The following is a 13,160-nucleotide window of genomic DNA, read 5'->3' as shown; positions in this document are numbered from 1 at the left end:
TGAGAGACTTGTTTCTAGAAAGGTGAATTTTTAGAAGTAGAAGCTCGAATTGTTTGGGTACAGACTTGGATAGTAATACAGAACTCTGCAGGCTATCTTTGCAGTATATTGCAACACCGCCCCCTTTGGCAGTTCTATCTTGGCGGAAAATGTTATAGTTAGCGATGGAGATTTCAGGGTTTTTAAGAGGTTTTCCTAAGCCAGGATTCAGACACGACTAAAGCAGTGAGTAAAACAAACTTAGGGAGTAGGCTTCTAATGTTAACATGCATGAAACCAAGGCTTTTACGGTTACAGAAGTCAACAAATGAGAGCATCTGGGAAGTGGGAGTGGAGCTAGGCACTGCAGGACCTGGCTTAACCTCCACATCACCAGAGGAACGGAGGAGAAGTAGGATAAGGGTATGGCTGAAGGCTATACGAACTGGCCGTCTGCACGTTCGGAACAGAGAGTTAAAGGAGCAGGTGTCTGGGCATGATAGCATAAATTCAAGGCATAGTGTACAGACAAAGGTAAGGTAGGATGTGAGTACATTGGAGGTAAACCTAGGCATTGAGTAATGATGAGAGAGATATAGTCTCTAGAGACGTTTAAACCAGGTGATGTCATCAAGGCCATCAGACTGTTAAACAGCCATCATTAACATTGAGTGGCTGCTGCCAACATACTGACTCAACTCCACCCACTTTAATAATGGTAAAATTGATGTAATCAATGTATCACTAGCCACTTTATATTATATAATGTTTACTTACCCTACATTACTCATCTCATATGTATATACTGTACGCTATACCATCTACTGCATCTTGCCTATGCTGTTCGGCCATCACTCATGTATATATTTTTATGTACATATTCGTATTCATTCCTTTACACTTGTGTGTATAAGGTAGTTGTTGTGGAATTGTTAGGTTATATTACTTGTTAGATATTACTGCATGGTCGGAACTAGAAGCACAAGCATTTCGCTACACTTGCATTAACACCTGCTAACCATGTGTATGTGACAAATAAATTTGATTTGATTTTGATTTAGGTGGAACAACATGGTTGGTTAAGGCATATTGAGCAGGGCTAGAGGCTCTACAGTGAAATAAGACAGTAATCACTAACCAGGACAGTAATGGACGAGGCATATTGATATTAGAGAGAGGCATGCGTAGCCAAGTGAACATATGGGTCCAGTGAGTGGTTGGGCTGACTGGGGACACGGCGATTCAGTTAGCAGGCCGATGCTAACAAGCTAACAGTTAGTAGGCTGGGGCTAAACAAGCAAGCAGTTAGCAGACCGGGGCTGGCAAGCTAGCAGTTAGCAGACTGGGTTAGCAAGCAAGCAGTTGGCAGACCGGGGCTAGCAGTTAGCAGACCGGGGCAAGCAAGCTAGCAGTTAACAGACCGGGGCTAGCAAGCTAGCCTTTGGGGGACGTCGCGATGGGGGTAAGTCTGTTTTTGCCTCTTCGTGCGGTGACGTCGATAGACCAGTCGTGGAATTAGTAGGGTTCCAAGTAGCTCTAGGTAGCTAGTAGGCCTCGGTTAGCAGAATGGGCCTTCAGCGGACGTCGCGCCTGAGGGGCCTGTTGGAATCCTCGGGCAGATTATGTCGGTATTCCAGTCGTAGAGGATCGGCGGGGTTCCGTGCCCCGTACCGGCAGTAGAAGGGGTCCAGATATTGTAGCCCAGGAGTGGGCTTTGGTGGTAGAACAGGAGCCCTGGCCGGGCTAGCTTCAGGCTAATTGGTGCTTGCGCCGGGATGGAAACGCTAGCCAGGAGTAGTCACCCGGGATTGCGGTTAGCTAGTTGCGTAGATCCAGATGAAAACGTTCAGTTTGCGCTAGGAATCCGGGGATATGGGGGAAAAAAACAAAAATAATAATAGGCCCGTTATGCTCTGGTTTGAGTCACGTTGTTCGATCTGACGAGAGCTTTCCGAGCTAAAGGTTAGCTGATGACCGCTAGCAATGGTTTGCTGACTGATAGCTGGTAGGTAGTTAGCTGGCTAGCTTCAGTTGAGGGATTCCAGATCCGAAGTAAATAGAAATACTTTAGGAAAAAAAAACAGATCCACGCCACATTGGGTGAGGCGGGTTGCAGGAGAGTATTTAGAAGTTGAGGTTTAGGAAAATATTTTTTAAAGATATGCAAAGAAAAAGATGTAAAAAGATATATACAAGGGACAGGACAAAGACTTCTGACTGCTACGCCATCTTGGATTCGGGGATGCACAAGTGATCTGACCTCTCAATGGCCAGTGATAGTCCTATAGTTGCACTTGATTTGCACTCTGAGACTACTGGGTAGGCGGAGTTCTACCTTCAGACACATGAAATGATTCAAAATGGGAACACTTTGCCTTCCCGGCGATAGGGCTACTAAATCAAATGCACCTACCGCCAAAAGCGTAAAATATATAAAAATAGGAACACGAGGCTTTATCGTTGGGTTTTTCACCAAAATGTTTGGTGATTGACTAGGAATGCCTTGGAGACCACTGCTCCAATGGGTTTGGTCAGCAACAATGTTCAGATACGCTGTGGTGTTCAATCGTTGCTCAATTGGTCTCAGGAGACCTAACGTGTGCCAGGAAAACATTCCTCACACCATTACACCCCCGCCACCAGCCTGTACCGTTGACACCAGGCAGGATGGGGCCATGGACTCATGCTGCTTCTGCCAAATTCTGACTGACTCATCAGACCAGGGAATGTTTTTCTCAATTGTCCAGTGTTGGTGATTGCGTTCCCACTGAAGCCGCTTCTTCTTGTTTTTAGCTGATAGAAGGGGAAAACAATGTGATCGTCTGCTGCAATAGCCCATCCATGACGAGGAGTTGTGCGTTCTGAGATTCCGTTCTGCACACCACTGTTGTACTGCGCCGTAATTGGTCTGTGAATGGCCCGCCTGTTAGCTCGCACGATTCTTGCCATTCTTCTTTGACCTCTCATCAACGAGTTGTTTTCACCCACAAGACTGCCACTGACTGGATGTTTTTGATTATCACACCATTCTAAGTAAACCCTAGACAGTGTCGTGCGTGAAAAGCCCAGGAGGACGGACGTTTCTGAGATACTGAATCCGGCGCGCCTGGCACCGAAAATCATACTACACTCAAAGTCGCTTAGATCACTTGTTTTGCCCATTCTAATGTTCAATCGAACAGTAACTGAATGCCTTGATGCCTGTCTGCCTGCTTTATATAACAAGCCACGGCCACGTGACTCACTGTCTGTAGGATCAAACCATTTTCATGAACGGGGTGGTGTAACCTAATAAACTGGCCACAGTTTATATATAAAGAAACGGATGGCTTACTTGTCATAGAGGATCATGGCGTCATTCTGGGCCTCCTGGCCATCGTATTGGCCAGCCATTGAAGCCAGCTGGTCCTGGAAGTTATCTGCTGCCAGCCAGAACTGCAGGATATTCACAGTGTCCTCCTTCTCCATGTACTGGGGAGACACACAGACACACACCATGTTAGCTTCATTACCAATAACTATTCTATTAACACCTACCATATGACACTAATGTAAAATAGAATAGAGAACAATAGAATAGAAACAAATAGATTAGATACACCAGTAGCACTAACAGGAATAACACCAATGAATAAAAGAGCAATTAATATTAATTAACTTGATAAACTGTGGTTGTGTTTAAACAACATCAATTGCGGGGTCCAGTTGTTGCTCTCACCTCAGAGAAGTAGAATAGGGCCGACTCACAGAACAAGATGTCTGCCAGGAACACTGAGCCACTGGTCAGCACTTCCATCTGATACTTACAGAAATGATGGCTGCGCAAGAATTCACTAAAGTGCCTGGGAAATATAAATGATATGTGATCACATTTACATTTATGATATAAGAGTGGATAAGTGTATAAGAGAACATTGGTTACACTTTAATCATAGGAGACAAATCATGAACCATACAGAAAAACACTGGCATTTAACATGAACTCATATGAGAAATGGTCAATCTTTCAATGGATAGTAGAACATGAAGACTGGAGAATCTAAAACGTACTGTTGCTCCATGATGGAGAAGACCACTGACTGTGCAATGACAAAGCAGTTTGGGTCCACCATTCCATCCTCGCCACAGATTTTAGCTGGCAAAGTGGAGAAAGGGACTAAAACAGTCACAATCACATAATGGATTATCAATTCATCCACAAAATAGTTATCCTGAAACTTTGTTAAATGTACTTCACAGACGAGAGAGGTTTAGGGCAGATTTGATCTTTAACGTTGGTTGCAACATCCCTACTAGGTCTAACATTCATAGGAATGCATACAGTACTCATACAGTTCTGATAAAATACTCATACACTACACACACAGAGACTGCACTGTCTTACAGTCAAAGTCAATACTAATGGCAAACAGGTGGGGTTATTAATTTCTTACCAACTATGTCGTTTCTAATCTGTTCTGTGATGGGGATGGGCCTAGCAGCGTCTGGAGAGATGTACTTGGTGAAGATGTTCACTGCATCTCTCTCTATACCTACAACAAACAGGTGAAAATGGTGTACACAGGTGTCAAACTGTGTACAACTCAGATATTGTTACCTTCAATGTGCAATTAAAACAAATGAAACTTATTCTCACAGCCAGTTGTTTCACATGGTGGAGATTAGAACAAATATAGCTAATAAACTCCCCTTACCTAGTCAGAGTGTTATGCAGTCATAAGAGTAAGGTAGGAATATAGAGAAATTATGGTACAGACATTATGGCCCAACACAAACATGCATAAAAACACAAATTATAGCCCAACTCATAAAAAAGGATCGTGAGAACAGCCATAGCGTCTCTCTGTAACATTCACCACCAGCCGACTCCGACATACTCCAGGCTACTTACTTAACCATTATTTGTACAGGTAAATTAAGAACAGATTTCGATTTACATATTTATTTATGAAGACCAGTCAAACGTACTCTTCATGAGCTTGTCTGAGAGCTCCTTGAGGGCGTGGGTGGACTGCAGCTTGAAGGGGGTCCCTGTCCTGGAATGCTGCCTGGGAGGGGTATCTTCCCTGCCGGGGGTGCCTGGCCTCTGGTCCACTAAGGAGCTAAAGGAGTCCCTGTGGACGAGCTGCGCAGTGGGGCCTTCACTATTGTTACTGTTTATCTCCTGGGGGCTGGGGGTAAGGGGGCGGGAAGAAGGGGGCCTGGGGACGGAGGGTAGGTCCATGTCTGGGGGGGAGGAGGGGTCGGGGGAGACAGGGGTGGAGGCAGGCTCAGCCAGGGAGCTGTGTTTGATGGAGTTGAGACTGTTGGCCCGGACCCTTGACCAGCTGGTGGAGCGGAAGCTCTCTGCCTCCAGCCAAAAGCGGACCAGGTGATCGGACCCACGGGCCTCCTGGAACTGGATGTAGTAGGGCATGGCCACATTGTCCCGCAGGATCTGGTCCACTGTCTTAGACAGGCGTGAACGTGTCTCAGAGGCTAGGTAGTTCACACTAGAGTGCCCTGAAAACACACCACAATACTGAATAAAACCACTATACAACCATACAGTATGATCACACTGGACCGTTCTGAAACACACAATGAACCAATCAAACCATCAATCAATCAAAAGTCTTTATAAAGCCCTTTCTACATAATCCGTTCTTACAAAGTCTAACCCAGCCTAAACAGACACAGCGGACCACAGCATACTGAATGAAACCACACACGATCATCCATAATAAAAAATAATACTTATCTAAAACCTATTCAACTATGGCATAGTTCCCGGGTCATATGATCAGGGAGGCCATGTGAATGCATGACTGAAGCCTGGCTGGAGGCCTCCATTACATAATGGACTAGAGTAGGAGCACTAGGAGCTGGTGTTTTATGATGAGTGTTGTGTGCTCCTAGTATCAGCTCCAGAGTGGGCAGGCTGCCACGTGTGACTGTTAACCGGCAGCTCAGCTCCCTCTCCCACCCCTCCTCTCATCTCTCGCTCCTGTACAAGAGTTCACACCCTCAGAGTACTGTCTGGGGTCCAGTCAGTGTAGTACAGTATAGTCATCCCCCCCCCCCCCCCCCCAACAGGGTAAATAAAGGACCTGTCCCAGCACTATCATAAACATTACTGGTGTAGCTGGCTGCTGTGGCACTATAAAACTAGTGCCTGATATCTACCTATTTATGAAATGGTTAATTTAAATAGCCTACATCTTCAGAGGAAATAAGATTGAGGGAGTTCTTATGTATCATAATCAAATAAAGTATTTGTCACATGCGCTGAATACAACAAGTGTTGACTTTACCATGAAATGCTTACTTACAAGCCCTTTCCAAACAATGCAGTTAAAAATTAGGAAAATTTGACAAAATGGATATAAATAAAATAGTAACACAATATAATAACACAAAATAACAATGATGAGGCTATACAAAGGCGAAATATACAAGGAGTACCGGTACCGAGTCAGTTTACTGGGATATGAGGTAGTTGGGGGGATCGATTGAGGTAATATGTACATGTAGGTTTGGTTAGGTTAGGCGATCGATTGAGGTAATATGTACATGTAGGTTTGGTTAGGCGATCGATTGAGGTAATATGTACATGTAGGTTAGGTTAGGCGATCGATTGAGGTAATATGTACATGTAGGTTTGGTTAGGTTAGGCGATCGATTGAGGTAATATGTACATGTAGGTTTGGTTAGGTTAGGCGATCGATTGAGGTAATATGTACATGTAGGTTTGGTTAGGTTAGGCGATCGATTGAGGTAATATGTACATGTAGGTTTGGTTAGGTTAGGCGATCGATTGAGGTAATATGTACATGTAGGTTTGGTTAGGTTAGGCGATCGATTGAGGTAATATGTACAGGCCGTCATTTAATTAACCGAGAAAACTTCTCAGTACGTGTTTTTTTCTGGATAAAAAAAAGAGGCTTAGGTGGTGGGCATGGCAGGGGACGTGGCAGAGGACATGGCAATGAGCACAGTCAGCCCGTCGGGGTGGATACATATTAGAGGCCCCCCATCTCGGTGGTGTAGAGAAATGTTTGCGTTTTTAAAGGGATACTTTGGGATTTTGGCAATGAGGCCCTTCATCTACTTCCCAAAATGTAGATGAACTAGTGGATACCATTTGTAGGTCTCTGTGTCCAGTATGAAGAAAGTTAGATGTAGTTTTAAACTTCTCAGTTTTAAAAGAGTTTCCTGCAATTCTATGCATTTTCCCATGGCTTCTTTTGCTCTAAAAAAAAAAAAAAAAACACAAAAAAAAAACACAAAACAATGAATTTAGTAGTATTCATTTTATTATTTATCCCTGACTGTCTAGCTTTCCTTTTGGTTATTGTCAGTTCTTAAAGATTATTAAAATTTATAGGTCCATTTAATTTTCTAAATACTTTAAATTTGGTCTTAGTCATTTAAGTTTACACTAAGTGTTTTTCCATCCTGAAAATGTATTTACAATTTATTGTTTACTTTTTTTTTTACACTGTTTGGACTTTGGTGATACGAAAAAATGCTTAGGCGGCCAACCCAATGATTACAACTGCAGCAGAAAAATCCCTGCAGTATGATGCACGAGATATAAGGAGTTTTCCTGATCAGGTCATGTGGTCCCTCAGGAAAAACTCTGGGCCCTACTTATGAGTCATACTAAAAGGCTGGTAGTGTGCTGGTTGGTCAAAAGGCTAACTCATGCAGGAGTGTGTCGCAGGATTAGCCTTGAACCAATCTCTTGTGGAAAGGCCAGGCCCATTGGTAGTTAAACCAATTCCACCAGCACCATATCCACCACCTACTATTATCACATTATATCAACTCGCTGAAGCATTGGCACACACGGTCCAGTCAGAACATTTACATTTTACATTTAAGTCATTTAGCAGACGCTCTTATCCAGAGCGACTTACAAATTGGTGCATTCACCTTATGATATCCAGTGGAACAACCACTTTACAATAGTGCATCTAAATCTTTTAGGGGGGGGGGGTTTAGTAGGATTACTTTATCCTATCCCAGGTATTCCTTAAAGAGGTGGGAGAACTTAAAAGAGGAAGATCATCCATTAAAAGCCCTCTAAATAACTTTTTTCCCCCTTTGATCTAGGATAAGTTTAGCCTTTTAAATTATAATAAATAAGAGGGGTCACTTAATCCTAGATCAGCACTTCTTCTCTGAAACGCTTGTGAATACGTTCCCTGAAAACTAGGAGACAAATCAGAAGAATACTGGAGGCACATACCCAGATCCCCAAAGTGTGCAGCCTCCATGTGGCTGGGCTGTTTCTTGAGGATGGCCGTGCGTCCGCGGGCGAAGGAGTCCATGTTTGCAGAGATGGCGTTGATTGCCACATGGCTGGGCCCCGCCACCTCCAGGATGGCATGGTGGTTACGGAGGCTATGGGAGGGGGAGTGGGGGCTTGCTGGGGCTACGGGGAGGAGGGTGGAAACATAGGTATCTTATTTCTAGATCACAGAAACACAAAACATCAACAAAGTATGTTATGTACGAGGTTATGAGTTCTGAAAAAGGCCTACTTCTTTAACTGAATGGTGTAGTGACCTAGTACATAACTGTGCCCAGTTAGAGCTCAGTGGGTGCTGGGACACTTTTTTTCTTTAACGCTGGGGTGTGGGGAATGCGAGACAGTGTGCTCTGTGTAAATGTTAACTTAGCCCTTTGAGCCTGTCTAAGAACATAAAATACTTCACTGGCATCTCTAAAAACTCTTAAACCCAATCATTTAAAGTCTGAACTTTGGATATAAATTAGGCCTACTAGCTGATATACATGTGTTATTACCTAAATCAATACATTCTCTCAGTACATTTACAGAGACAAATATAAACAGCTACAAAAAGAGAAAGCTCAGAGGGAAATACCGCTACCCTCAAAAAAGTGAGTGAACATAACACTTCAACTAAAGAGACACTTGACTGCTTTCAAAGAACTTCAAACAAGGACAATTTCCTCTCTATTTTCAGGGCTGCTAAAAAAATGAAACATCAGATGGCAGCAGCACAGCAATACAATTCATAATTTCAGAGAAGTAGTAGTGTGGTACCCACCTCTATTGACTTTAGCATCAACTGGTTGCTCGGGTTCCTTGCCTTTTGCTATGGGTCAAAAAGGAATGACATAGCATTGTAATTAGAGCAGGCTCTAACATTTGATTCACAATGCAGGGTGAGATCAGTGACCGGAATACTGTGCCTGAGGTTCATTGTAGGGTAAAGCAATATGGATGATGATGATGCAGTGTCACTGAAAAGTCACAAACTTAAAGGCATAATTCGTGATTTTGGCAATAAGGCCGTGAATTCGTGGATATCATTTTTATGTCTATGCGTGCAGTTTGAAGGAAGATGCTAACTAGCAGATACCCATAGACTTCCAGTCATTGTAGCAGATACCCATAGACCTCCAGTCATTGTAGCAGATACCCATAGACTTCCAGTCATTGTAGCAGATACCCACAGAGCTCCAGTCATTGTAGCAGATACCCACAGAGCTCCAGTCATTGTAGCAGATACCCATAGACCTCCAGTCATTGTAGCAGATACCCATAGACCTCCAGTCATTGTAGCAGATACCCATAGACTTCCAGTCATTGTAGCAGATACCCATAGACCTCCAGTCATTGTAGCAGATACCCATAGACTTCCAGTCATTGTAGCAGATACCCATAGACCTCCAGTCATTGTAGCAGATACCCATAGACCTCCAGTCATTGTAGCAGATACCCATAGACCTCCAGTCATTGTAGCAGATACCCATAGACCTCCAGTCATTGTAGCAGATACCCATAGACCTCCAGTCATTGTAGCAGATACCCATAGACCTCCAGTCATTGTAGCAGATACCCATAGACCTCCAGTCATTGTAGCAGATACCCATAGACCTCCAGTCATTGTAGCAGATACCCATAGACTTCCAGTCATTGTAGCAGATACCCATAGACCTCCAGTCATCGTAGCAGATACCCATAGACCTCCAGTCATTGTAGCAGATACCCATAGACCTCCAGTCATTGGTAAGCCAATGCTAACTAGCATTAGCACAAACTAACTCTAACTTCCTTCATACTGGGCAGAGACCTAAACATGGTATCCACAAGTTCGTCTGACTCTGGGGAAATAGATAAAGGGCCTCATAGCCAAAATCCCGAAGTACCCCTTTAACTATACAGTTACATAATGGCCTAGGCCTGGTCGGGAAACAGATATGCCTGTGACAGTGGGATAACCTTGTCTGTTAAGCAAACAAATAATTATAACTATTTTCCTCACTGTCATGCACAGATAAGACAAGGAGAGAGGAGCAAGCTGCTTGTGTAAGGCTCCTAATATGAATAGAACAGAGTTATTCTTCACATTGAAGCATGGCTGCCATCTTACAAGGTGTGTTTATTGACTACAGTCTATCAGCTCGATGTCACTTCATTGTCATGTTGTTACTGCAAAGAATCCTCATCATCACCATAAAGAAGTCTGGAACCAAAGTCCTGTTTTTCTACACATTTCAGTCTTCCTCCATTACATAAAGTAACAGAATATGGCTGGTTACAATTGTGTGGTGAAAGTGAACCTTTTGCGCATGACATAAATAGTTTTTCTGAAGCGCTTTCAGTGTTCAGTAGAGGAGTGGGGGAAAGATGGAAGGCTCTTTTTCCTTAGAGGCATCAGATGGTTAGCACATGGTTATGTCTACCCACCTCAAATAGCTTTATAATTTCATTCTGTATATAAATAGGTCTCTGCATATGACTGATTGTTATCATCATCATTTCATATTATCCATGGTTTGCACTGTAGGCCAAATACTTTACAGTAGCTGTCAAGACAAATGTGTGTTGTGTGTGTTTTACTAGCCCCAGGAATGGAGGTCTATAGTTTGGGCTAGTGATTTACATGCAATCATTTTTGCTTTTATGTCTTCTGACCACAATTCCAAGGTAAATACTGAGTTAGCCTGGGGCAGTGGTCAAAAACATTTTCTGAGTCAAAATCCCTTTTTGAGTCAAAATCACTTTCTGGGACAAAATGCAAGACGAGATCTACAGCTCAGATTGAAAAATCATGACTTAAAAGCATAAGCCTATGCAACACTAACCAATCAAAAACAGTTATGTAACAATGAGGTTTGTGCAGTAGGCTATAAGCCTAACACTGCATATTGGCTACGCTTGAATTTCCCTGCCAATGTTGTTCTTCTCAGACCATTTTGAAATTGTATTTCAACATTTTAGGTATATGATCACTGGTAATAGACTATTTATTTTATTACAGCTGAATTTTCTCTTTTATTTTTTTTACTGGACTGATGGTCTGCATCTTATGGTCCTTCTGAGGGGAGGGAGGGAGCAGAGGTCCTATGATCTCCTTACTCCCATGATCAGAGAAAGTGCATTATTCCTCGATATTAAAAAAGACACAAATGCAAATAATAACAAAGGTAGATTATCATAACATGCGCATTTTATAGCTTATAAAACTGTTGAACAAAGAGGATGCTGCATAACAACTTAAACATGAATTTACTCATAAAAACTGCAGTTCTTTGCTGTATTCGTTGGTTTTAAACGTTTTTAAATCTCACATTATCAACTTTGGTGTGCGTTCGAGGTTTCTTTTTACAGTCCTAGTGTGCGAAGAAACTGTGAAGACAACGTGATCTGAGCCATCTGATTGGCCAGCGGTAGACTTACAGTTGCACTTGATTTGCTCTCAAGGCCTGCCGGGTAGGCGGAGTTCTACTTTCAGACACATGAAACGGTTAAAAAAAGGAACACTTTGGCTTGCCGGCGCTAGGGCAGCTGAATCAAGTGCACCTACACTCAACAGCGCGAAACGAATAAAAATGCAAAGGCTTGGATTTATCGTTGGTTGTTTTTACAGACATGTTTGGTGATCGACTAGGAATGGCTTGGAGATCGACCGGTTGGTGACCACTGGCCAAGAGCCATTCAACTAATCTCCCCACCACCAGAATTTCCAACATGCCAATGAAAAATGTCTAGCCTTAAACCTACTTATAACGTTATTTGCATGGGGAGTTATCCATCCAACCACCATGGCATAGTTGACTGGCATGGAAGACAGCCAGGGACCTAAACTAAAGAAACATTACCGTGACATTATTAGGAAATCACCAAATGCAAGGCTTTCAGGTTAATTATTATCTAGGTAATAACCAACATAATCTACATTCTCCAAGAATGAATTGCTATCGATCATGGTCAGGCATACTCGTAGCTAGCTGAGTCTTAGCACCACAGCATCAGCTAGCTAACGTTAGCTACATAACGTTAGCAGTAGCAAAAACTATTGAGAAGGAAAGCTGCATTAGCTAGATGGTGTGGCTGCCAGTTTTAGATCTTCATATTTGAAACACATAACTACAGAAACAAATTGCTATTTGCTATATTATCCAGCGGATATTTTGTCGGCGTGGACTTGACACAGACCTGTCAAGCGCATTCTCATCTCAGTCATTACTAGCCATCACACATTCCTCAACCTCTCCCGCGAGCCTCTTTACGCCCTTTGGCTCGCGCTAGCCGGCTCGGCTATCATACTTCCTTACCTTTCCTTCGGAAAAACGACATGACGATTTTCACGCTCTGAATGTATCCTCAGCTCAATGACAACATCCCGTGGATTCCCGAGTCCCTTCATTCATATGCGTCGATTCTTGACGATGGTAATGGGTGTATTTGCGACCGAGGGGAAAGGGCTGTCAAATCCAAAATTTCCCCCTTCTGCGACCAGTGGCCATATTGTCAATATTGTCTCACTTCCGGACATGATGCGGCAGCGTTGTGGGAAACTTGCATTCATTGTTAGTGACAGTAGAGTGCAGGATCCACAAGGGGGCTATTTTACTGTAGAACGCTATACTAGGGGTGTAATCATTAGTCCAAACCCTAGTCATTGATCCCAAAACGAGAGTTTCTATTGGACAAATTCAGGTATGTCCCGCCCAGTTTCGTTCGTTTGGCTTCCGTTTAAGAAACGTTTTACGCCCCATGGGTGTACTCGTTACTCCTAACAGTTAACGGGAACTAGTGTTTCAATTGGACAGGTTCAGCAACAGGGCGGGTTGCAACTGTTTGGAGTAATGATTACACCCCTCTGCGAAAGGGAATAGAAAGGAACACTGCGCTACCTAGCTCTCCAATGTGCATGAGG

The 13,160-nt window shown here is 43.2% G+C and overlaps 1 protein-coding gene across 2 annotated transcripts in view; it reads right to left on the bottom strand.

Moving 5' to 3' along the window:
- LOC115154324 (A-kinase anchor protein 10, mitochondrial-like) overlaps window positions 1-12,836 on the bottom strand; it is a 32,124-nt gene extending 19,288 nt beyond the window's left edge. Inside the window, exons 1-8 of one of the 2 annotated variants that reach the window (XM_029700434.1) lie at window positions 12,556-12,836; window positions 9,039-9,086; window positions 8,213-8,398; window positions 4,948-5,481; window positions 4,413-4,511; window positions 4,030-4,114; window positions 3,698-3,821; window positions 3,314-3,450 (exon numbers count right to left, since the gene is read on the bottom strand). In XM_029700434.1, coding sequence (XP_029556294.1) covers window positions 3,314-3,450; window positions 3,698-3,821; window positions 4,030-4,114; window positions 4,413-4,511; window positions 4,948-5,481; window positions 8,213-8,398; window positions 9,039-9,086; window positions 12,556-12,577 — 1,235 coding nt within the window. In that variant the 5' untranslated portion in view covers window positions 12,578-12,836. The remainder of the gene's footprint in view (window positions 1-3,313; window positions 3,451-3,697; window positions 3,822-4,029; window positions 4,115-4,412; window positions 4,512-4,947; window positions 5,482-8,212; window positions 8,399-9,038; window positions 9,087-12,555) is intronic. The other variant, XM_029700435.1, reaches the window with a different exon arrangement.
- Between the last annotated feature and the right edge of the window lie 324 nt (window positions 12,837-13,160).

Source organism: Salmo trutta, chromosome 19, assembly GCF_901001165.1.
Source record: "Salmo trutta chromosome 19, fSalTru1.1, whole genome shotgun sequence".
NCBI classification, from domain to species: Eukaryota; Metazoa; Chordata; class Actinopteri; order Salmoniformes; family Salmonidae; genus Salmo; species Salmo trutta.
This window is presented reverse-complemented; position numbering and strand designations above follow the sequence as displayed.